Here is a 26913-nt window from a genome sequence, read left to right as displayed (position 1 = left end):
GTCCTTATTCAACGGTTTGCCTGGTCCATATTGTGTTTGTCTCTCCACTGGAGATTAGCCTTTTTATTTGTGTCCTTCCACTGTTCACTTTTACTGAACTACTTTTGTATTTCTGCTTAAGCACTCCACATGTGCATGTCTTTTCCAGCTGTCTACCCTGTGTTCTTTTGTTTCCCCCTGTTCCATGTTGCTTTTGCTCTCATCCGTGTGCTCTTTCCTTCTGCACTGCTCTCTTGTCTGTGGGCTTCTCGTCAAACCCCCCCCCCCCCCCACAGCTCCGTGTTGCTGTCCCTGCACCTGGTGTTCTCTCCCTCGTGCTTCTCCCCCCACACCCTCCATATGGTGCTTTCCCATTTTCCTCTTACCTGCTCCCCCATTACCTCCACCCTCAAAATATTGCTGTCTTTTACTTTTTAAATGGCCATTTGTTATAAGTAATACAAGTGGCGTCCTATCACCTTGGATCAGTAAATAACAAATTAAAGTAAATAGCACCCACGTCAGCAGAATGACTCAAATGCCCTCGTGATTTTTTACAAGTTATTTTGAAGATGTTGCAGTGTCCCGGTGCTGTGTACACCACCAAAAGCAATAGATCCCAAAGACGAGACCTATTGGATTTGCCAATGCTTGTTAAGTCTTCCATGGAAGATGAGCAACTGCTTGCAATTTCCAATTCACACAACACGAGGTTAAGTGTGGTGCTTTTCCTCCTCGCAATTGGACAGAATGCAGAAAATTGGGATGTGGGGAAACATGGAGGAGAGTCCAGCAGTAATTACAATTTATTTCTTTGGAGCCTTAATGCTTTTTATTGATCATTGTAGTATCATTAACTTTCCAATAAATTTGTATTGCTATTTTCACAGTAGATTGGTAGGAAAATGTTACACACGCTTTTACGGCTGTGTATTTATGTAGCGTGAGCCAAGCTATGAGCCAGTAGAGCAAATCTCCTTGCATGCAACAGATGAGCCTATATTTATATACCACTCCCACACCCCTGGAATGCAATGTTTTACCATTTCTTGGAGTTTCAGGCAATAAGTAGTCCTACCAAATACGTGATGCTCGTTCTTGAAGCCCATTCGCTTCTCTCCTTTAGCACCTTTTCAAGTTGTAGGACTACGAACAACAGACTACAGATTTACAGTTGAAAAGTGGAATCAACACAAAACTAAATGACCTCCTCTAGTAAACTCAAGCTTTGCTTCTATACATAACCAACTGAACATCAAACCAACCATCTCTCCAGAAACTGACTTCCATATCCACTGAATGCCTTGCTTTCCCAAACGGGTTGGCCAACCTAACGCTGTAATACTGCTTTCTAACCTTTATCTCAACCAAATGTTGTAATGCTGCTTTCTAACCTTTACCTAGCATTACATATCTCCTAAACTTCCAAGGGACTTTCTGTAGCATTTTGAGTAGCTTAGCAGAGGATAGCTCAACAAATCCTTGGGCCAAATGCACCAGCAATAGAGACCAGGCTTTCACAAAACCTGCATTATTCACTGTTTTGGGTGAATTCTACATTTTTATTGGCTAGAAGATGGCAACACTTTGGAGCCAAGTATTAATTGTGTGATAAGTGTCTTTTACCCAATGGAGGGCGGAGTTTGACAGGCTGAAAAAAGCTGTTTTAGAAATCAGACTCCATTGATAGGAGCAGGTTAATTCCATTTACGGGACACCTACTAAAGCAGTCCAGGCCTTATTTACAGAACAGTCTTGACAATCAGTATCCCTGCTGTATTTCAAAGTCAGGATTTAAAGTTAGCAGACATGACTCATCCAGACTACCTCATGTGGATGTTATACAGAAAACGGTGTTGTATACTTTTATTGAGAGGCCGCTACACAGCTTCCGTGAGTAATAAGGATATCTTAGAAGCACCAGCTTCCTCAACACTTGTGGCTACTAACAAGCAGTCCCTCTGCTGCTTTCCCTTCAATTGCACACAGAGGACTCTGCCTCCGGATTTATGTGCCAACTAGCAGGCAAGGCTAGCTCCATGTTTGATGAAAAAAATTAACAATGATGCTTTGAGCAGCATCAGGATTGGCTGGGAGTGCCCAGCCAGGGCACTCCCAGGCAGACTGGAAGCCTGAGCAGGCTCTCTCCAGCCCAGCAACTGTGTTGCTGAGCTGAAGAGAGCCCTGTGCGCATGTGTGTTTAGCCAGCATGAGACGGCCGGCCAAGCACACATGCGGTCTGAGGGAGGAGTGCTGAGCACTCCCCCTCACTCCTCGTCACCCCATGGCCCCATCCCTTTATAAGGAAACGATAAACACTCTTTATTATTGTTTCCTTGTAAGGGTTTGCAGCTGCCGCTGCTGGTGGCGGAGTGAGAGGGTGGGCTCCTCCACCCTTACGGAGGACCCGCCCCTGTAACCATGGCTGATCACGCATTATCATGGCCACTGGATTTATGTGACAGGGAGCACCCAATTATGCAGCAGGGTTCACTAAATTAAGCAGCAAAAAAGCTAAATTATGTGGCATGGTGTCGCATATTTTTGTGATCATATTAATTCATTATTTTGTCATTTTTACACATGGCAATACTGAGATGTCACCTAATTAGTGTCAGTTTAAATATTAATGTAGAAATAATCAAATCACAGATGACCAATTTGCGAAGGGCCTTCGACTGCACGCAAACACCTTGCCATATTTTCTGTAAATTTTGATCCACTTCAGCAACAAACATTTTTTTGTCAAAATCTGCAGATTATGCAGCAGATGATGGATTATATGGCAAACACAGCAAATCTATAATTATTTGGCAAAAACCTACCCCTGCAGAATCGCAGGCACGAGTAGGAGGTGAATTTACTATTCAGCAAGCTGAAACACATGCACACTTTTCTTTATTAAAACATGTGATTGGCACATTTATGCAATTAGGTTCAAGCCAAATTTACCACGTTTAAAGGAGAGCGCACAAGCACTTTAGCACTGGTTAGCAGTGGTAAAGTGCACAAAGTCCTACGGCCAACAAAAACGGGTTCCGAAAACAGGAGAGGCAAAACGTTTGGGGTGAGGGCCAAGTCCAACAGCCTCCGGCTAAGGATCCAGACTGAAGGTTATCTTTTTGGCAGAGGCCAGAGTCAATGTTCTGTAAGTGGGTTTTCAAGTGAATCCTTGCTGAGAATGTCATGGAAACCTGCTTAGTCTGTAATGCTGCTGTCTTCTGAGGCAGTTTGTCTGTTTTGAAGGTATCGATTGCCTTTATGATGATAGATTGTTGCGAGCCGGGGCAGCACAGAAATTAAGTACAAATGGGAGTCCAGGATCTACAAGAGGAAAAACGTCAATGAAACTGCAGTTTAAAGGTTTCAGCGTTTGACTGCTTGCTCCAATTGAAGGGTTGTGTGGAAATAGTAAATACAATTCCGAAGACGGCCTGATCGTTCTCAAATATACCATTAGGCCAGTAAAAAAAATATTCCAACAACCTTACTATTAAAAAGTGTAAATTGTAGCTTCTGGAGCAACCTTCACTCTGTTTCACCAATGCTGTGGCCAATGAACAAACTCATTTCCAAACGATGGACAATCTCTTCACACATCATGTAGATCATCAAGCTTGGGCTAACACGATAATTCACGTAACATTTTCAAAAAGTGCACCCCTGGTTGCCTACAGTGCCCTCAAGGCACCTCAGAAAACTATGCACCTATATTTAAAGAAAGGAGTCATTGAGGGAAAAGGGAGTCAGCAAAAACGAAAAATGAAAAGGATGGCAAACAAAAGTTGCAAAACATAAGCTCTGTAGACCTCTTGGAAGTTTAAGTTGCAAATACCAAGAGCTACCCTTCTGATGGCACTTCTTATTCCAACCCCACCCTATGTTCACTGGTCTAAAGACTTAAAATAATCGCTCAGAGGGCAGAACACAATTCAGCATCATCCAGTGGTTAAGCGGCCTGCAGGTAAACAAATCGAATGTTGTACAAAGCTTCGAAACCCCCCAAAGCTCGCCTGCTGAATACAAAATCCAACTAGTTTATAGGTGTGATGTGCACGAAGCAGACAACGTGCCCCGGCATTTAAAAAAAAAAAAAAAAAAAAAACAACTACCATGGTCTATATCACCAGAAATCTCTGCCTCCGCATGACCAGATGTTCTCATGGAGGACAATATCTGGGTATATATGTGATTAGAAGGAGGCAGTCTGTGATCCAGTGATCCGTGACCCAGGTCGAGATAAGATGGACCTAATCTTTGATACGACCCAAAGAAAGACCTGACATAGTGGGCACAATGTAAGAGCACATGTCAAACATTCTTTCAAACACCACTCAAAACGGAGCATTGGATGTAGCTGAATCCCTGGTGATGCCTAGCAGCTTGACCAATTCCTCTTGCGGCTTAAGCCAGTCATCACTGCTGCCTGGTCTGCACTAAGCAGCAGCATCTGCTGTTCCATCCCATCCCACCTCTGAAAGGCACTGAACGCTTGAATCTTTGTATTCAAATTTAAGATGTTTACAATCAGTACACGTTAACTGCAGTAAAGGAGGGTCAGAGACACAGTCCTGAATATGTTCAATGCAACCAGAGCAGTAAGGAACTGAAGACTGCAGCCACATCACATTCTTGCAAGGTTTCTGAAAAAAGATAAAGAACAAAACTTGCTGGGGGTATGTAGCGGCATTTATTATTATTTTCTTTTTTTAAACCTTCCGGTCACTGCTGGATGATGCCACATTTACGGCCGCTGAAATCCATCCAGCATGTGTGAATTTGGCTGACAAGGCAATTCCTACTTGCAAGAAAATGCAACTGACTAGGAACAAAACTAGTGACCTGGTCATTGACCCCAAACTATCAATTTGTAGAAAATCCTCGAACCGCTTGCGGCTCAGGATCCAGAGTGGTGTTTAAAATTTAATACCAAGCCAAGCGAAACCTGGTCACTTGTCAATACTGCATCTCACCAGAAAGAAACCATGCTCAGGTTAAACCGACACCGCTGTTCGGATTTCACTATAAGTGGCTGAACGGATTGGTTTTTGTTTTAATGAAGTAATTTGCATTTTTGTAGTAGTACAAGTAAAGGATGCAATTACTTATTCAACAGTAAAACATCTCAACAATCAAGAGGTTAAAGAAGAGGCCTAAAACACATTCCAGCGTTTTTCATGCCGTCACAAAACACAAATAAAGTTTTCAGTGGCTGCAAGGAATGGAAGGTTGCCGCAGCACAAACAAAGAGCAAAACAATAGAAGGGGCCGAAATAATAGACTGAACTAAATTACAAATTCAAAGCTCACTTGTGAGTATAGAAAGAGGAAGTTTAGAGACGACCTGCAAGGACAAGGATAATTAAGACTCATTAAAGTACGAGAAAATAAATAATGTATGCAGATCAAGACTTCAAAACTGTGTTTGGCCTGGTGTGGCTCAAAACATTAAGCACTCCCACCAGGCCAGATGGGGAATGAGAGGCAGAGTACCAAAAGCTTCGGTGGAGGGAGAGATTGTCAGGAATGAGATACCTCTGCCAGGAAATTCGCAGGTTGGTTTGCTGTCGTGCATCTCTCCAGCTCCCCCGGTCAGGTTATATGACAATTTACGGATCCAAGAGGACCTCTGGATGATCTACAGGACAGGTGGCATTCTACAGGGAGTGCAGAATTATTAGGCAAATGAGTATTTTGACCACATCATCCTCTTTATGCATGTTGTCTTACTCCAAGCTGTATAGGCTCGAAAGCCTACTACCAATTAAGCATATTAGGTGATGTGCATCTCTGTAATGAGAAGGGGTGTGGTCTAATGACATCAACACCCTATATCAGGTGTGCATAATTATTAGGCAACTTCCTTTCCTTTGGCAAAATGGGTCAAAAGAAGGACTTGACAGGCTCAGAAAAGTCAAAAATAGTGAGATATCTTGCAGAGGGATGCAGCACTCTTAAAATTGCAAAGCTTCTGAAGCGTGATCATCGAACAATCAAGCGTTTCATTCAAAATAGTCAACAGGGTCGCAAGAAGCGTGTGGAAAAACAAAGGCGCAAAATAACTGCCCATGAACTGAGAAAAGTCAAGCGTGCAGCTGCCACGATGCCACTTGCCACCAGTTTGGCCATATTTCAGAGCTGCAACATCACTGGAGTGCCCAAAAGCACAAGGTGTGCAATACTCAGAGACATGGCCAAGGTAAGAAAGGCTGAAAGACGACCACCACTGAACAAGACACACAAGCTGAAACGTCAAGCCTGGGCCAAGAAATATCTCAAGACTGATTTTTCTAAGGTTTTATGGACTGATGAAATGAGAGTGAGTCTTGATGGGCCAGATGGATGGGCCCGTGGCTGGATTGGTAAAGGGCAGAGAGCTCCAGTCCGACTCAGACGCCAGCAAGGTGGAGGTGGAGTACTGGTTTGGGCTGGTATCATCAAAGATGAGCTTGTGGGGCCTTTTCGGGTTGAGGATGGAGTCAAGCTCAACTCCCAGTCCTACTGCCAGTTCCTGGAAGACACCTTCTTCAAGCAGTGGTACAGGAAGAAGTCTGCATCCTTCAAGAAAAACATGATTTTCATGCAGGACAATGCTCCATCACACGCGTCCAAGTACTCCACAGCGTGGCTGGCAAGAAAGGGTATAAAAGAAGGAAATCTAATGACATGGCCTCCTTGTTCACCTGATCTGAACCCCATTGAGAACCTGTGGTCCATCATCAAATGTGAGATTTACAAGGAGGGAAAACAGTACACCTCTCTGAACAGTGTCTGGGAGGCTGTGGTTGCTGCTGCACGCAATGTTGATGGTGAACAGATCAAAACACTGACAGAATCCATGGATGGCAGGCTTTTGAGTGTCCTTGCAAAGAAAGGTGGCTATATTGGTCACTGATTTTTTTTTGTTTTGTTTTTGAATGTCAGAAATGTATATTTGTGAATGTTGAGATGTTATATTGGTTTCACTGGTAATAATAAATAATTGAAATGGGTATATATTTTTTTTTGTTGAGTTGCCTAATAATTATGCACAGTAATAGTCACCTGCACACACAGATATCCCCCTAACATAGCTAAAGCTAAAAACAAACTAAAAACTACTTCCAAAAATATTCAGCTTTGATATTAATGAGTTTTTTGGGTTCATTGAGAACATGGTTGTTGTTCAATAATAAAATTAATCCTCAAAAATACAACTTGCCTAATAATTCTGCACTCCCTGTATACGATCAAGGGGTGGTTGTGTGTGGGTCTGAGTAGTTAGGTGTTTGAGGCAGTGCTGTTTTTTTGTCTTGTCAGGGGTGATTTGTTCTTAAACTAAGCTGATCGTGACTAGCGGTGTGTTGTGGTTTACTGCACCTGCAAGTAGGTCTGCCTGCCCTCTACAGTCCTGTTCTGATGGGCTACTCTCTATGGTCCCATTACAATGAGAAAAACCCGAAAAACACATGAAAAAATATAAAACACCAACACTAAAATACGGCCAAACGGTAGTTAGCTCAGTGTCTTAATTTCGCCGTTTCATCTGCCTCCAGGCCCATTCCTGTGGCTGTATATGGGACAAATGAGCAATATTAAAAAAGAAAAAAAAAAAAACTTTTTCTTCTCCCTTCATAGACACCCCTTCTCGGTTCCCCTATCTCCACCTCTCTTCTAAAGTCAAGATACAGTGAAGTTTTTGACAACAATTTTTGGCCTTTATAATTCCCAATCCTTTAAAGGTCCAGCCTAGAGACAGCGTTTAGCTGTTTCATGAGTGTCATGTAATCTACAGACACAGAAGTGCTTTGTATCAACCCTCTTTATCCACTGGTCTGTTCAAATGCCATTTACATTTTACTTATGGCCACCACGTCATTCAGAATGGGTCAAGAAGCCAGCCAACTTCAGCCAGCGGCTCTCTTGGACTGTCATGACAGCATATTTCCTGACCATAATTGCCTAAAACAAAGTTAATTTTATTGACTGAGCTGGTGAGCCAATACTTACCCAATGCTTATTTTCGTTCTTTATCGTTTTTAGTCACCCTTATAGTTTAAACTAGGTTGTCAGGTTTCAATTGTACCTTTTAAGTGATTTAAAACAAAAAAAGGTTACTACGCAAAATCTATGATAACCCGCCTGCTAGAAGGCACCCATACCGTTAAATCAAATTTATATGTAAATGTTATTTTTCATATAAAAATGTTTTTGCAAACATATGGCCACAACGTTTAGAAGGCTGCACGACTTATTTCTTCTTTTTTTTACAGCATGTGCTTTGAATTAAAACATATTGGCTTGGTCAGTACTTGTTTTAGTATATGGCTCTGGTCCACCTTATCAACACCGGCCAATATTGTTTCCAGTAGAAAATCTCTGGCACTTATTCTTTAAAATGATGCACTTGATCGGGTCACTGAAACGGCTGATATGTTTTTTACAACATTATATAATGTATACCAAAGGATAATAGCAGAAGGGTGCTAAACTGAAAGCTGAGCCTTAAAAAAAAACAAGACCAAGGCAGGTGAGGGTCACAATCAGGAATGGAAGAATACGAAGACACATCTTTTTACACAACACCTCATCATGATGAAATAACATGCATTTTCACTCTTAGGAACTAGCTGCTTTTCCAATCACACGCGGACTGTACCTTAGCCCTGGACCCAGTCCAGAGCTCCGTCGCTTTTCGCCTACATCTCATCTATATAGATGGAGCGTACATACATAAGCCAGAATATTGAAACAAGGCAAAAGCAGACGCTGAAAGCCTGAAAAGCACACGGGCCTTGAAGTATTAGCTGCAGGAAAGCACATGAAAACTGTAGAGGCCAGAGGAAGCTGTGTAAAGAAAACACACCAAGTCATATTACAATAGACACTAGCATTAACCCATTTCATGGGCTCAATTTCAATCTAGATACAAGTTTCAAAAACTGAAGTGAAGAACAGAATTTGTGATATGCATTTCCAGGTTAACTCGGTTCACTATATAAATTTTCATTTTTTTTAGTGAAATAGATAGAAGCATGCATTCTTCTGCGCCCTGCTGACAATTTTGCAGACCGCCCTTTTTACAGGAATCCAGAGAAACATAGAGCAGTCTGTGCTGCTCACAAATTAATCCCTATTAGAGGGGGATGAGGGCTCCACTTCAGAGGGATGAGACAATGTTTGCCAATCACAAGGGCTTTATTTGAAAGAGCTTTCGATTTTGTAATAAATCATGTCCACTTCTATCAAAATCACGCTACTGGTGACCAGTTTCACTTGATCGCTCGCTCTGTAGTCAAAATGATCTGTAAATGAAAAGGTGGGATGATCCCGGAATTTTTAGGCACAATAGGCAAATCTTCAGAGACGGGGAGTCTGGGTGATGTAGCCAGGGAGGTCCATTCTGGGGATCAGTGCAGTCATACGAGCTGCACGTCTACTTGCCGGGAGCAGCGCGGCCAGGCAACTCCAGTAACTGGCTTAATTTCTAAATAGGCTTACCAGCATTCATGCGCCGAAAGCGGATTTGATGCAAGTCCCTGGGCAACAACAACTGCAAAAGCAAACCTAACAGGCTAGCAATGACCCATATGATAAATGCCATATTTGAACCGACAAAGGGTGCTGGCTTTTTGGGTCATCATATACAGATCTAAAATTACAGAAAGTAAAAGCAAGATAAGTGGATACTGAAGCAAAAGTAGTAACACCAGTGTTACCGTCTGTCTGCCATGTCCTCTACATACCGTCAGTCCTTACGGCGACATACAGGAAAAATATGTAATAGTTGTCATCACACAAGGCAGACATTCTCACCATCTCAGTAGTGTCTAGTCATTCTTCGGTAATAAACTAGACACTCCACTCACCTTACGAGGTTCAAGATATGGCCGTTCTAAGGAATGCTAAATACAGGCTTAACCAAGACTTAAAAAAATAAAAAATAAAAAAAATCAGTAAAAAGTTCATGAGCTTTTAAAGTCACACAGCTACTTCCCAAAAAATGGTGTGTCCTGGATTATATATATATATATATATATATATTTTTTTTTTTTACGGCAAAGACAGTGGCAAACACCAGCAGCACACAGGACGCGGCCGAGGGGCTAAGAATGGCACAGTGAGGAAACACTGTAATGTCTTCTGGGGTGCAAGTGAGCGTGCCACGTCCGCTACCCCTGGAATATGGATGAGCTGTCATCCATGTTTTTGCATAAAATAATGTTGGTCATTGATAGTCTTCTCATGGATCACTTGTTCCTCCAAGGACCAGCGGGACACCTACGTACAATACTTTCCCAGGCCTTCAGTTGGCTCTGAAATTTGTGCCAAACACATGGTGAAGGATACAGTTCTAGAACCTCTACATAAAGGTTTTCCAAATATAAGATATTTAAACCTCAAAAGAATTCCAGCTCTTTGCCCAGCAAATTAGAGTCAAGTGTGCTGGAAAGGGTAGAGGGGGCATCTTTCCTTGTACAATAAAAAAGGTGGGCGAGTGGACCCGAGGTGGTAAGACTGCCCAAAAAGCAACCAGGCATAACACGTCCCGCCGTGAAGCTGTCAAAGTCATGCCTAATTAAAGACTTTCACAAAAAACTCTAATGGTTGAATGGTACCCAACACAAAGGTCAGCAGCGCACCCAACAAAGGCCACTGGTAGCGCTCAAAAAACCGTTAGGGAAATTGTAAAAACTGCTCACGTTCTTACAGCGCGATCACTAAGCAAATATTGTTACAAATAATGTAGTTCATGAAGCGGCTCGATATAATTCACTGTCTAAAAAATAAGTTTCCATTTGAAAGTTATTTATTGAAAGAGATGACACAACATGTTATTTTTTTCAAATGTTGCCAGGGGCGGCTTTGCTATATTTCTTGTCGAACTACAATGTTTGAATGCCATCTCTGTTCACACAATTCAAATCATAAAAAAAGCAATTTAAAATTCTAAATTCCAAAGAAACAGAGAAAATAGAAATTAATGCTGTAGGCTGCCCTTGTGAGAGCAGAAAATCTACTCTCATACGTTTAGGACTGGCAAAGCAGTTTTTGGTGAGGAGTGACTATGGACAATGCACAGTATACGCACAAATGTGTACTTTCAGGATGTGCACAAACAATCTGCAATGTCATTTACACGCAGAAAACTCTTCTAAGTGTATTCCTAAGAGGCTGGAGTAAAATATTAGACCACAGTGAAAGGGAAGAGATATTTCCACTAGGGGAAAAAATCCAAGTGGTGGTAAAAAAAAAAAAAAATTAATATGCACATACACTTTTCCAACACACTGAGGTGATCAAAGAAGCCAAGTAAAACTCCTTCCCGTGTGCTTAAAAAATAAATCCAGAATTTCCCCTTGGGATCCTTGTAAATCTCATAAAAATGAAAAATCTTTCCCAAATAAATGAGTAGACCCATGGGAGTAGATCTGAAGAAGGTCCTTGTGAACTAGCCACAGATTCACACTTTAGTTTTAGTTCTACGTTCAACACACCCATGTGTTCACTGTGCACAGGAAGGTTGTCTTCCTGGCCACCGCTTGCTCCAGGTTTTAGATGGTTGTTTTTTTTGCTATTTCACACCCCCTCCCCACGTGAGATCTTAGGGCACCAAAACCTCCAACACATTCAACTAACATATTTCATAGGGTGGGAATAAAAAGGGTGCTGCAACAAAAACAGCAAAGAGGACTGGTCACTGAGGAAGACTAGCTGGTCTGACTTTCCTGAAAGAGATGCTCTGTGGGAAAGGTGCTAAAGGAGGCTTTATGTAAGACATTGAAACAGAAGACTGTTCTTGTGCTTGTCTCAAAATGACTGACCTTCTCAGAGGTTCAGGAAACCAGATGCACAAGTTTGTGGAATTCCTCACAGGTATTGACACTGTACTTTCTGCTCCGGGAGATCACTGCCCTACAGAGCCTAAAGACAGACAAGACGTCGACCAGGGGAAGGGGGTACTGATAGATCATTGAAGAGGACAAACCTTTCTGCCCACGATTGGTACTAAACTGAACAAGCGTTTGCAATGTAATAGGTCTTACATTTGCGAGAGTTAGTGCTATTGGTGCTTTAAATGCATAATTGGACTTTTCTTGCCACATAAAGTGGTCAACCCTGCTTCATAATTTGGTCTTTCCCTTCCACATACTTCCAGTAAGAGTAGATTTTCTGCTCTCACAAGGGCAGCCTACGGCATTAATTTCTATTTTCTCTGTTTCTTTGGAATTTAGAATTTTAAATTGCTTTTTTTTTTTTTAGACATTGAATTATATTTACATTCTTCCTCTATTTGAAGCAATAAATGAAAATGCTGCCATTTAGCATCCTAATTTAAACCTGCCACACTAATTCCAATAGAATACCACTTTCACCACCCCACCATCAGAGTTGCTGGCTGGCCAACACAATTCTCGGAAAAAAGGACACAAGACAGCCACGAAAGAGCAACAAGAGAAAAACTAGAAGGGTCACCCAAACATATCAAGAGTGTTCAGTCATAATGTAATAAGTGTGTTACGTTGGCCTCAATCATGGTCATAATTGCAATAAGGAGAGATCAATACAACATACAATCATGTAAACTCAATAAAAACCTTTATCTGAAATAAACTTTTGGCAATAGACTTTAATGCTCAAAACAGTCCGTAGATGGCACTACAACAAACATAGCACTTGGAAACAACATGGTCATGTAACCATACAGTCAGCCCCTAGAGGGCTTAACCACATGAAAACAGAACATGCATGTAGCCCCTAGAGGTCATGGTACATAACACATTTTCAGGGCTAGCAGGCCTACTAGAATATTATTACAAACAAGGCCTTTAAAACACAAACTACTCCCAGCTATAAAACAAAAGTTCCAGCCATGAGAGAGCTTAAAAAGACACTGAATGGTGGGAGGGGTTATTTTTTGGGGTCCCCACTAACCTAGTGTGTGGGCCCAGAGATGATCTAGACAGACATGCTGTGGTGAATGTTTTGAAGGTGCACCTGTTGTCCTAGGACTACCGCAGGTTGAGTTCTGAAAAGTATGAATTTGAACAATAATACACTGGGTGTAATTAAAGACACTGATTAACAATGGTAGGAAGATAAACAAATGCACACTTCCATGAGGAGTTGGATGCCCTCTTCTTATTTGAACAGCAACACTAGGCCCAGTAAATGCATACGCTGATCACAGATTCTGATAAAATGGATTATGAAGTCCATGGACGGTATCACCGCTTCAGACACCAACCCACCGCATCAGGAATCAAACTGCCTGCCACTTTTATATCAGTTTCAGAAAGTTAACTCACAAATCATCAATTACTTCATTATGACCGCTCAAGATAAAAAGACTCCCGTCACCTTCTACACTTTGAAAGCAAAAGGCGTGTTTAGCAAAGTATTGTTTCAAACCGCTGAGCATGTTTTTGCTACCGCAGATGGCTACTAAAAGAAGCAGACGGGATCACATGTTTCACCAGCATCAACCACCAGAATGCACAAAACGCTGGTTCTAACTCTCTGGCAGCCGCCCCAGACTGTCCCCTAGCCCATGGGTTCTGTAAATGAGCAAAAAAGTGCCAACACTCCACCTCGAAAGAGATGACACACCACCACATAAATAAAACAAGCATTTTCAAGGCAACGGGTCTCGAATTTGTTCGAGTTAGAGCTATTAGCGTTGTAAAGCAAAAAAATAAAAAATGCAGCGCGATCGCGCTGTGTGTAAAATAAATAGATAAAGTAGTCCGGACTCCAGGCTGAAAACATCGAGCCTCGTATGTTTTTGGTACTTTACCGGTGCTGTGTAGGTGGGCTAAACACCGGAAAAGGCATGACGTATGCATGCCTTTCACAAATGAAAGCAAGCAGATTTTTAGAAGGCAAGCCCACGAACCAATGTAAGTGACTGACGTGGCATAGGCGTGGTTTGAAGCCCAAAGAGAGATTACAGAATGGACGGAGCACTTTGTGCTCACCCATAAACAGGTAAATAAAGCACAGAATCAGGGGCACACAAATCACAGTTTGCATCTCAGGACACTCCCTCATTCAGAGTGGTGGAAAGAACTGGCCGGTTGTACAACCAGCAGCATTACCCCAATGAACACAGCGAGTAGCAAATCAGCAGCTACTGCAACATCCCCTTCCAGAGCGTCAGACTCCAGAGCTGGAAGCAAACAGCATTTACGGTCAGCTGCAATGTGATTTAATCCACAAAAGAGCGTCCAGAACACAATCCAACACATTTCGGTTGCAGGACCTACATCAAGGGTCAGGTGTTCAAAATTTTACAAAATTCTGTAGCAGCAATGTTTATCACACAATTAAGAACGTACCGTATTTGCCACATAATATATTTCGCAGATTTCACAAAAAAATGCTGTTGCTAGCTCAAATGGATACAAATAATACTTCCAGAGACTGTTCTTCATAATTTCCAAATTTAGATAACCTTGCTGCATAATTTAGTCCTTAATGCCGCATAATTCTATTTGCCCCGACAGTGGTAAAGCTCTGAAGAATGATTACGGGCTTTCATTAGGTTGATGAAACCTATGTTCCACAGGGAACTGTAAAATATGGGTTTTAAACTACTGCTTTACTTCATTTTGTACAATACAAGCACCCAAATACAAAATAGATAAAGAGATACATAACAGTTATCTGTGTAATGTAACCCAAAATTGTCATTGAGAGGTACTGTGGATGTCAAACCAGGTGGCCAAGTGATTAGTAAAGGTTAGCAGAACCCAGAGGTGGCGCTGAGCTGTTTGGGACACAGTTGAACAACAGCTGGCAGAGCTCAGCCTTCTCATCTGAGGGAGAACATAGTGCCTCGGTTCTTCATCTTACACATTCTGGGCGCACCCAGTAGCATGCTATCCTATGGGTATTATGAGATCTAGCCCAGAATCTCTTCACTTGAGCCTTGAGAAAGTACTGTCACTGCCCACCACACTATAATTCTCCACCCTGTGCGGTCTGCTCCAGTTACAAACAAACATGAGGTTCCCATAAGCCGCTTCCTGCTATGCATGCTCAAGCTGGGTGGAGTAATTCTCCACAATGCTTTGAGAACTGGTGCTACATAATGGTGCCAAACAGAAGCGGCTTCAGATTTTAAGCTGCTTGGAAATGGGGGAGGGCTCCTTTTCCTTCCATGTTGGGTTCTCACTTTCCTCAAAGGGCTCCTTGTCTACTCCTAATTGGTGATGGAACTGTCGGTGGGATGTGTGGGCCTGTACTGCTGGTGCCTATGTACGAGCAGCAGTCTTGATGTCAGCACTCTATAAATAGCACACCTTTATGGATTTCTGTATTGATGTGGCCCTGCTGTACACAGATGGAGTAGTGCTCTGCATCACTCTATGTCACAGTGGAGCACCCCACGCAGGGATGCCCGTGGCCTTCAGTGTGGGACACAGCACACATTCCCACCAACACCGCACAAGTTGGCCCTTGTTTGGCAGGAGGCAGACCGTGCACCACACACCCATGTCAAACCTAGCGTTTACCATACACAAATAAAAAAGGCACAGGAAAGTGGTGCACATGGGCACCATAAAATCAAGGCATCCATGGCTCTAATCTAGGGATTCTAAGGGTTATCAAGGAAACCAGCCTCAGGGCACACACTCGATATGGGGCTCACCTTGCATAAGCGAAGAAAACTCACAAAGAAGGAAAAGGGTGAAACAATTGGGCGATGCCAAGTAGCCAGTAAACAGAAAAGTGATTAGAGACACTAACCAAATTAAGGATGAAGCGCTGGTGTGAACAAAAGAAAACCCCAGAAATAAATATAGAAAGGATCATACAAAATATGTTTTGCTCACATTCGTCTACAGAGAAGATGTCCATTGGCATTCCTGGGTGGGAGCTGGATGAAAGCTTGAGACTTGCCACTGATGTACAGTAGACCTTTCTGTATGCACAAACAGAAACATGCTCAGTTGTACTGTTTACAACCTGCTATGTGTCGTTTACTTAGTTTTTCGATTGAAGGAGGCTTACATTTCACCTTAGTCACTTCAGACCTCTGCTAGCCTGTCTCTCTGGCGCTGAACTGTTTGGAACAGAGTTGAACAACAGCTGGCAGAGCTCAGCCTGCTCATCTGAGGGAGAACATAGTGCCTCGGTTCTTCATCCTACACCTTCTGGGAGCACCTACTAGCATGCTATCCTACGGGTACTATGAGATCTAAGAAGCAGGCAATTTCATACTGCCAGGTCACAAAAAAGGCAATTTCAGACCTTTCCTTCCCAAACCTGCACCACAGCATTTCTGGTGGGTTCAAGCGAAGATGAGCAGGCTGGGCTGGCACTCATTTCAAGCCCAGACAGGGGTTCTCTACGCCCTCGGAGGCGACACCACCCACGGATGCCCAGCTTCTACAGAGACATAAGCGGGTTACTGAGACACTGGTCTCTACTATATGAGAATAGCCTCAGTCTGTGGATCCTTTTAGTGCAAGCTTCGAGCAGGACACTCAGTAGTATGGCACAGTCCCACACTTTATTGTATTTGCGCTGCTACAGCGCTTCCCATATCGCTTGCGAGGCCTCACGTGCTCTTCCTCTTTAGGATCCTGCGATAAAAGATGGCGACGTCAGGTGGGATTCAATCTACTGTACTCAATATTGAGCTGGGCTATTCACCACCGCTTCACAGTATGTTCCCCGTACTGCTAAGACTCAGTAGAGTGTCCCCAAGGGCACAAAGGGGAGTTAGGTTTGCATGCCTGCACTTGCTTTTGCTGACCTTTGGTTGTCTTTGTGCGTCCACGTGGTTGAGGGCTGTTGGCAGTGAGTGGCCTATACCTCAAGCCAACAATGGGAACAAATGAAAGGGAACAGAATGAGGTTCAAACTCAGAACACAACCCTCAGCAACGTTTGAAGGCAACAAAACATATAGGATTACCGCACTGCAAGAACATAATGTAGCTAGCAAAATACTCTGCCTGGAAACACAGGACAGTTCATCTACTACCATGACTAGAGATGTCCAGACTAGAAATGGCCATTACCGCTTACTCAGGGTGAGACGCCATCAGAACATGGGCATGAGAACATCTAGTTTCACTACAGAAAATACTGGAGTCAGTAAACTTAAGAACGTCTGTAAAAAGGTAGACGAGGAAGTTATGGAAGATATATAAACAAATAAGTCAATATAAATTAATGGTTACAACAGAAAATGCCTTCTGGGAAACGCCAGTATTGACAAATACTTACAAATAGATTGCTCGCCCTAAGCTCAAGTGTTTGCTGTCAGTAATTTGGTAGGGTGTGCTACCTGTTCCATGGGCAGCCAGGCCGACGTCGGGGGACACAACAATCCATAGTCTTACCCAAACTGGCGCCTTGGCTGATGTACTAGACGACTCACGGCTGCAGCAGGGACAGTCATGCTGTCAGTGACTGAATTAATCAGTCACATTTTTTTAACCCTGCAGGCATTGTCTCTTTTTTATTTGCACCTTACTCTCACTGGTCAGCAGGCTCACACTCTCTTTATTAATTAATCACTTTAACTGATGTTTGTCTCGCAGCCTGTCCGCTCTGCTCATCCCCACTGGATGCATGTCATGAGGGGGGGTCACTTCTCTGTCTCAGCGCCTCTTTGTCCATGGCAGTCTCTTGCACTCTCCCATCCCTTTAGTGGGGATGCACTGATCCCCTCAAATTTCCCTCCTGTATCCCAATCTCTGTCCTGCTTCCGGGGGAGGGGGGGGGGGGGAAGGAGGGCTATCGCTGTATAACTGCTAGTGACCTACTCTGGCGCACAGACTGCCCCATCCCTGTTCACGTGTAAGGATCCTGTTGCTAAGTAGCCAACAATTCAATTTCAGAAATGTGTTTCAAGAAGGGCCGAGGGTTGTCCAAAATCATGGAGATGGATCTACCAATTGACCCCATGTTGACCTTAATCCATTACAATGAAAATGTGATGGGCCGCTTACCGGGTGGGACGGGCCTGGCTACAGGAAGAGATACTTTCACTTTGTGCCTCAGACACCAGTGAGGTAAAGCCCAGGGCAATGCATCACGGAGTCCTGGGTACAATGGCACATGGTAACTTATTTACTAGTAACCGGTTACTTGCCCTGGTGCCCTCCACTTTCCAGAACCAAAACGGGAAGTGAAAGGCACAAAACATGCATAAGATATATTTAGTCTCCATGTACTTAATCTAACAAGTCAATAGAAAGGACACTTAAAACAACCCGGACACCGAAATATCCATGTTAACCAATCATTGGGTGAGTCAATCAAGTTTAACCCACAGCTTAAAGGACAGTGCTTCAAAAATATTAACACCACTAATGCGTATTTACTTAGCAACAACACTGTCTTAAGTGCGCTTTACAGGAAGCCCTGAAATGTTTAATAGAATAACATTACCAGGCCACACTGTGTGGACAAGGATCGGTGACGCAACAGCAACAAACGCTTATTTCTTGCTGGTTTTGAGCTATAAAATCCCCTTTTCTTGAACCCAATGTGGTGGAGATCCATCAGAGTGAGCTATGGCATACGAATATGAAACCTTTAATGTTCTGTTGTCACATGTTGTAACAAAAATTGGCAGTCAAAAAGGTAAGTACATATTGGTAAATGTTGTTTTATCGCAAGTCTACAGATATGTTATCGACCATATATATATATATATCTATATCTAGAGGTACACAGATGTGGAGGTAAGTGTACCTACATAAACTTACCCTCAATATTTGGTAATTGATATTTTTTGCTATGAATGGTGGTACCATTTTGTTAAAAAAAAAAAAAAAAAAAAAGTTATTCTGACATACGAACCCTCAGTGCAAGTTTCCCCACGTATTACATTTCTTGCCAGAATGAAGGCGCACAGGTTTGGACGGTTCACTCACTAAAAGCCAATAAAACATGGTCAGCGGGTACGTTTTTCAGCATCAAGGTGCCTCTGCAGATAACAGGCGAGCATGTGCGATAGAAAAATCTATGACACAGCATGGCGAGGGTCTATCAATTATTCACTTTGCTTTACAACACCAACACCCCTTCTTCGGACCTCGAGTGATGCTCTCCCCATAAAGTGGATAGAAAGAGCCACCTTGCCCTGTACAGCATTTCAAACTACTGCCACTACCTTCAAGAAATCTCCTAAATAATGTAACTTTCTCACTGCTGCTTCCGTTATACGTCCCCATAGGTGCTTCTCCTGCAGTAACAGGTGGCAGGACTGGAACGATCAAGTACGCCCCGCCACCTGCAGATCAGACACAGTCAACTCCACCGTAGGGCATCGGTCCCATCAGACAACAGACCAACCTTGTGCTCCTTCCAGCTCTATCGAGCATTGTAGGCAGATACAAATCCTTTTCTAACACAGTCCTGAGTCGAAAACGAATGATCTAGAGTAGCTGGTCACTCTCTAGTTGACGACAGGCTAAGGGTCCGGTACGCAACTAATGGTGCAAAGATGTGGCTAAGTGGACAGCAGCTGAGAAGGTTCATGTGACAGCCGTCCCAACAGATCCCGAACCAGGAGCCGATCTAACAACCTGGAGAGAAATATGAAATAACCTATACACTTCATCTGCTAATGAAGACTGTTTAATAATGCTGCTTATCAAGCCATGTTCTGGGTATGTCATCTCTTTATATCAGTGATAATCCTGGTGGGGGGCAGGGGGGCGGATGGGCACAAGCGGCTCTCCTGACCCTTACATGCAACCCCATCTTCAACAGCAGCACTGGGCAGCTGTTTACGTGACATCACTAACATCAATAAGATGTTAAATAAACATGCAAGCATTATTTATTTAAAGGTTTATTCATAGATTAATTGAAGTTAAAGAAAGGAAGTAACTGTATTTTTTTTTAAGTGATAGATTTTAAACTTGAGGTTAGAAACATTCCTGCTCCCCCTCCACCCTGACAACAATTTAAATAGGGAAGTAAGTGAGCTGTTATGCGCACTCTTTGCGTGGCTGGGGTTCCTATTATACATGAACAACGTTACAGATTATTAAATCACGTATTTTGCGGCCCTCTTTTATGTTATAATGGAAAAAAGGAGGAAAAAGTGAAATAAAACAATTGCCTACGATCACACAATTTAGGGAAACCAGGATGAATCCCCTGTTTTCTGGTTTCACATAGTGCAGCTCAGCCACTGGATGTACACGCTTCGCTTCGGTCACTTCACAGCCCAACCTTTTTGGTCACTGGGTTTCCGAGTGCCCATGCTTTAGATGGTCGTGTTGCCGCCTGGTGGCCCTACTAAGAGGCGTCAGATTTACATTATTCAAAGATAATGTCTTTTACATCGATACCTTACTGTAAAACATTTTTCAAAAAATATCTGAGATAATATTAAAAGATGTATTTATGAAGAAAAGAAGGTACATAGGGACAGACTTGAAATTGAATGTATTCATTTTTCCTTTTTGAAGAAAATCCTTTCAATAGTAGAAGTAGAGGCTTTGTTGAAAGTAGAGGCTTTGTCGAAAGATGACCTTATTTTCGAGAAACACCAACCTTCCTGCAAGCTGCAGTGCATTCACCCACACACTCTGCGGTCTGTGGAATCTGACTTCACCAACCACATGGCAAACATTTAACTTGGTGCACATATCATGGGACTGTTGCAGAGTCATGGAACAGGACTGGAATTCATGGAAGCTTAAGATTGGGCAGGGAGATGCTGTGATGGACTTCCTTAACAAGAACACACAGCCTTAAAACAAAACAAAAATCTACAGCAAAAACTGGCCCATTTCAACATACGTCTGCAACACCATGTGGCTGTCTTTTCTTTACATTACCACTCCTGGAACCACGAAGAAACACCTAAGAATCCCAAAGGTATAAAAAGCAACAGAACGCAACAAGCAAACAATAGCGAGACCCCTGCAGTAGGAGAACACAGTAGGCTGTCCTAAATATTTCTCTGTGTCGATCATCCCTGCTGTGTAGAGATGGGACAGAGTTGGAAGAGATGTGGAACAGGAAAGCAGATGCACGTTTTCAGCTGTTGTAGTTTGGGGTCTGTTATGGTGTTAAACCCCTCCAGCTCGGCATAAGAAAGACAAGAATGAACCACCTGTCAACACGCGTGTTAACCAACTGCAGACAGCCGACTGCGCACTCATTAAAACACCAGATACTGGCCCTGCTCAGGGTCCAACTCTATTATAAATGTTGTTCAGAAAAAACGAGGTTACTAGATAGTTCCAGTTTATTCAGTTTTTGGCCTGAAGAAAAAACACATTAGGTCAATCATGGGGGCGCCAGGGAGAGCTAATATACACAGTCTACATACAGTTTAGGTATGTCAGTTACTACACATGACCCACCGACACTGCTTCCGGGGCATTATTCTGACCTCCTCGAACATAGAAATGGTACAGGTTTAAATAAGATCATTTTGATCGCGAGGTACCCTAGGGTGACTATTTGATCAATCGTAACCTCTGTTCCTAGTAGCATGCCGCGCCTGGGGCTCTGCTTGTGTACCAGCACAGCTAAACCCGCTCCACCAATGAGCGCTGGAAAGTTAAAAGGTTAAGTTAACACTAGAATCTTCTGGCCAGTGATGTCGGATTGTAGCCAGGTCCCTGCAGGTGGCATCATGACCTTTGAACCCTCTCCAACTTCTATGACCTTGCTTCGAAGGAAATATAACACATTCAAGCAGGATGTCTCTTACATTCTGCACCTGCAGCCTGTCTTTTCTATCTGGACTATAACATCAAATCACAACTGAAATATAGTGTATTTTACTTTCCATCAAACAGGTTTTATTCCTGGTTCTGACATGTATTTAAACTTGCAGGAACTAAGTCATTAAAGGACAGTAGGTTTTTACCTGCAAAGCCCCGCTGAGCACCCAGACAGTAACTTGAGAAACCCTAGAGGGATATAAGACTTCAGGTTCGAGGGCATAAGAGCAACTAGTGTAAGGACGGCAGTAAGAGGCCACACTAAACACTTTTGTCTAATTACGCTAAAAAAGATTATGGACTCTTAGAAACCTTTCTCCCACATGTGCAGGCTCCCAATGTGAAGTGCCCGTGTGTCGTTTAGCCCTATAAAGCCTAGGCAGGGAACAGGGCAAAGTAAATATATCAAAAAAACTCTCCGAAATTGGGACGGTTGCGCCCACTGTAAACAGCTTTCCCTGCCTTTAACAGCCTTGCATTGAATATACTAAACAGCTAAAGTACTGTTACAAGCTAGATTAAATTCTGAGGCCACACTTAATTCCCAAAACAAGTTCTTAATAATAGCAAATTTTTTTCGACCAGGTCTGGTTCGGTTCATACGCTGTTCAAGCCAACTGCAAGTAACATGCGCGGTACATAGCAATATTATAAAATGTAGGCGTGACGGTGCAGGTCCCCTCACAGGGGCCCACAATGGCATCCCTAACACAACTGCCTGCTTATGTATCCTCAGCATGCAGGTCAATGTGATCCAGTATTGTAATTCGTTGTATTTATTGTCAGTCTGAAGGGAGCCCTCCTGTCACTCAGTGACCGCCTTGCAAACGTAACCTCTACAAACTGGTTACAACTGTGGCAAAGCAGCCATAATTGTCTGGTGCTGGAACACAGGACAATGCTCTCTGCTGTGAGCAACCTCCCCCTGAGAATACATTGTAACATTCACAAAGCTCAGTGCTAAGCATCCTGGCACGCAAGTTAGAGAGACTGTTAGAAAAACAAGCAAAACTTCATAAAGGCAAGATTCGTAGAGATTCTATGTGGAAACAGGAGTGTGGAGAATCCGCAAACGACGAGGATCTTTCTGCAGTCGGTGTCAGCCATGACCGAACCAGTAGGCACTGCCAGAAGGTTGATGGTCTAGGATATGCAAAGCCGCAGGTGACCATCTACCGAGTAGTTACTTTTTTTTGGGGGGGGGTTCTCATACTAGTAACGTAGCACATCCTCACACTTGGACAGCCGAGGCATGCACAGGGACGAAATGTTACAAACTGCAGTAGTTTTTGTAAAATGCTGAGATAGTAAAGGGGTTTCCTGGCAAAAAAAAAAAAAAAAAAAACAGGAACAAAGAAATGGGAACCTATAAACACAAATTGTGGAAGGTCTACATTAAGGGTGCGTTTTAAGCCTTTTACAGAACTTAATAAAACTGGAAATGCGATGCAGTCATGGGCAGCCCATTACAAATGGAACCGGAAGAGGATTTCCACTCAGCATCTTACTGCAGAAAAAATGGACCGAAAAAAAGTGGTATCGAGACCAAAGATAAAGTGATGGTCTATAAGGTGTGATCCAGGCCCAGGAAATAAGATGGATCCGCATATGGCCGGATGGGCCAAGTGTTGGACCCTAATTAGGATTCTATCAGACGTCAGTGCAAGGAGAGGTACAGTGAAGGGCGGAATCAAAAAGGTTCTTGCACCACCATACAACGTTATAAAGAGGTTGCAAATGGAGTACATTTGACCTGTTTAATGGCCATTGCTACTAAAGCGCTGAGAAGCCGATGGGTCCTTATAAGCCAAATGCAGTTGATCCTGTACTCAACTTCACCTGCCATCATACGCTGCTGTGCTTTTGGTACTCCTGCATGAATTACTGAAGGACCACTCAGGAGGGAGTAGACTGGGGATGGAGGCTGTGTTAACTCTTTTTTCCTGAAGGGCACCCCTGGATCGGGGAGTGGGGAAGGCAACACCGAAAGAGAGGCCGGGCCCGTAAAGTTCTGATGAAGGGGGTGGTATTTGTTCGGACAGTCTCGATGCCCTTTTGGCTTTCGTCCACACAGGAAAAAAACGAGGAACTGGCAATTCACAAGAAGACACAAATACTGCAATTTCAATATTCCTTAGTCCCAAAAGTAATCTCAGTTCCGGATACTGAATGAAATCTGATTTAACTGGTCAAAAACTTCCAACTTAGAAAGTGAAACGTACTGGGATACTGCAAAAGGTAATCTATTCATCACTTGGCGTCAGACATCACCATTCAGGAATGACAAAAAGGTGCCAACCATGGCAGACCACGTACAACTCAGTCAGGAGAAAGAACATTTTTAATTTTATATAAAGGGGTGTTTCAATGGGGGTTCAGGACCCACTGAGGAGGGAAGCTGTCGCTACACCGTGCTCTGGGGAAACGGGGCGACGACTCGTAAGAAAACGTGGAAAAAAAATCAACACAGTAAATCTGTACAAATTGTTAACCAGGAACCAGCAAAAGGGCAATGAAGAGAGAAGTTTAGGGGTGACATCAGCACTAAGCCGACCTCTGGTCGCTATCTGCTTATGTCAGAAAGAAAGGCCATCTGTACAAGCGATGTATGTTAACAAGGATGTCACAGACACTAGCAGCGAGCAATGTCACAGACACTAGCAGCGAGCACCGATGCGCGAGCCGCACGCAACTGAACACAGCATGCGCAGGCCAAGCAAGACCTCCAAAGTGCTAGGGTCAATAATCGATTCTATAACGAGGAACCGCACTATAAAACTAGGCTAGGCACAGACAGCATGTCTCCACATAAAATCAAAAGGACATCGACATAATTCACAAAGGCTTGAGCGCACAGGTGGAAAGTTAGTGCTTCTTGGGATGCGGATTCTTAGTAGTACAACAAACACGTGACATTTAAATATAACGAGCATCGGTGCACCAGTTTATGCAGAGTAGCTGAAGGGCTGCGTTTGTGTGAGTGAGTGTTTGTGGGAGAGAGGGAGTGTGGGTGTGTGAGAGGGAGTGTGGGTGTGTGAGAGCGAGAGAGAGAGAAAAAACTCTGGATGGATGAATTACCTGCTGGCTCCGGTCCGCCGGGTTCTTCATCACCGCCTGCCGGAAGCTGTTATCCACATAGGATGCCATTGAAAAGCCTTGGTGACCCGCCGTCATCGGCAGGGGGCGACTGTTGTCCAGCTCTCCTCGAGGGACAGACCCCCTTGGGCCCTGAATCTGTACTGGGCTCTGGGTCCGCTCACACTCTCCAGTCCGACTGGGTGAACACGTAGGTATTCTGCGGCAGGTGTCTCCCGAAGGTGCCGCTCTAGTACTCCGGGTACTGCTGTGTATCAGGCCCGCACCAGGCCCCCCGCCTGGCAAAGCGCGCTCCTTCGGGGCCGTGAGCCCACAGGCTCCTCCTGTCCCAGATCCGGCTGCACCGCGACAGAATGGTGTTCAAGAAACTTGGAACGAAAAGGAATCTCAAGGTCGGTGAATCAGATTTTATAATAATCTTTTCAAGGAGAAATTGTAATAAAAATGAAGCACGGGATATGTCACAGCGTTAGCTAACTGTCCTGAAGTGGCACTGCCATTTCGTGCTTCTTTAAAAACTTTGGAGTACCTCAGAGGCCCTGTAAATCCATCGCCCGCACAGGAGATAGCCACACCATCTGCAATCCCCCTAAAAAAAAAGTCGACCTTCTGCTGCCGAGGGAGTCTGTTTTACCCTCAGAATCCAATTCACGCTCCTGGCCAAGACGCTTCCTCTGCTCTTCGCTGACACTCAGTTCAGCCCTGTCCACCAGACCCTACTCCTCACCTTGCAAGAACTCAGTGCCCTCCTGGCTCTGGGCCGCCATCACCTCTGTCCATGGGACACCAGACAGCTGCTGTGTTCTACTGCGTCTGCCTCGGCGAGGAGGAGGGGACAGAGAGAAGAAACGCCACAGGTAACATCTGAGCTCCGGGGAGTAGGGGTGAGAGAGGGCCGAGTTGTCAAAGCAGTCTGAAGAGAAGAGCTTCTGAAGAAAAGGAAAACTGAAAATACTAGGGAAGGGGCTGCACAGCTCAGACAGAGAGGACGAACAAAGAGCCGCGGGCAGAGGGGCGGCAGGGTTGGGGTAGAGACAGGTGACAGGGTTGGGGACACAGATGATAAAGTCAGAGATTGAAAAGAGGATGGACAACAAACGACAACCCAGGAAGATGCAGAGACGGGATCCAAGTGAGAGTAAGCGCAGTGGTCAGAGAGAAGTAACAGGGCAGGAGGCAGAGAGTTGAGAGACCAGGGCAAGGGTGGGTTACAGAGCAGTGAACAACGGCAGCTCTCAGACCTGGGTCTGAAGGGGACCTGTTAAGGTGGGATCCAAAGACGGGCCTTTACCCTGCCTAAGCTGAACACAGGGGGAGGCTGCGGCGTGCCCAGGGGTCTGCACAGGCTGGTGGCGCACAGAGCCCCCTGCTACTCCCAGGTCTCGGGCCTGTCCCCTGCCCGTGTGGTCCTTGGGGCTGCGGCTCGGTCTGTGACCTCGGAGCGCTCTGCACCGGGGGAAGCGCCGGCGGGGTCCCTGGCTCCCAGCGCGGGGCGGGCTGCGCCGAGCTCCGCGGCCGCTGCGCACGGTCAGGGCTGGCTCCGCGGATCTAGGAGTCCCTCCCGACTGCTGCTGCATGATCCCGGGGCCGGGCCCCGCTCGCCATCCGAGGGGCCGAGAAGGTCGGGCTGCGGGAGAAGCGGGGCGGCTGCGGGCTCCAGGCACCGGGGCTCAGGGCGGCGCCTGCGGGCTCTAGCTCCCAGGCCGGGGCATGGCGTGCGCGGGCGCTGCCTCTCCTGCCCCTGGCCTCAGGGATGCGGGCACCGGCGGCGGCTGCTTTGTGCTGCTGCTGCTGCTGCTGAAACCATGGTGAGGGCTCGGGCTGCGCCAGCAGCGGGGCGAGTCCCGATCCGGCGAGAAGGGGCGGCGCTCCGAGGCCGAAGACAAGGAGGAGGAGGCCCAAGAAAATTCAACTTCCACATCCCCTCCTCCGCGCCCCTCCTCCTCGGCCGTCCACCCCGCTCGTCGGGCTTTCTAGCGCCACCTCGCCGCCGTCGAGGCCCACTGCAGCGATCAGCCCAAGTCCCTCCGTACGGGAGCGATGGCCCGGCGGGGCCCCCTGCACCCGCACAAGTGTCTCTCAGCAGCCGACTCCCACGTCAACGAATAGAAACTGCACTGCAAAGATAAGCTGAAGCAGGCACA

The 26913-nt window shown here is 44.7% G+C and overlaps 1 protein-coding gene across 7 annotated transcripts in view; it reads right to left on the bottom strand.

The window, feature by feature from the left end:
* The window catches only part of RAPGEF2 (Rap guanine nucleotide exchange factor 2), a 681573-nt gene extending 654920 nt beyond the window's left edge, over positions 1-26653 (bottom strand). For 4 of the 7 annotated variants that reach the window (XM_069243488.1, XM_069243505.1, XM_069243496.1 and 1 more), the window contains exon 1: positions 24752-26647. In XM_069243488.1, the coding sequence (XP_069099589.1) occupies positions 24752-24847 (96 nt within the window). In that variant the 5' untranslated portion in view covers positions 24848-26647. Of the gene's footprint in view, positions 1-24751 lie in introns of all 7 variants that reach the window. The other 3 variants (XM_069243519.1, XM_069243546.1, XM_069243572.1) reach the window with 1 other exon arrangement.
* Between the last annotated feature and the right edge of the window lie 260 nt (positions 26654-26913).

Source organism: Pleurodeles waltl, chromosome 1_2 (assembly GCF_031143425.1).
Source record: "Pleurodeles waltl isolate 20211129_DDA chromosome 1_2, aPleWal1.hap1.20221129, whole genome shotgun sequence".
NCBI classification, from domain to species: Eukaryota; Metazoa; Chordata; class Amphibia; order Caudata; family Salamandridae; genus Pleurodeles; species Pleurodeles waltl.
This window is presented reverse-complemented; position numbering and strand designations above follow the sequence as displayed.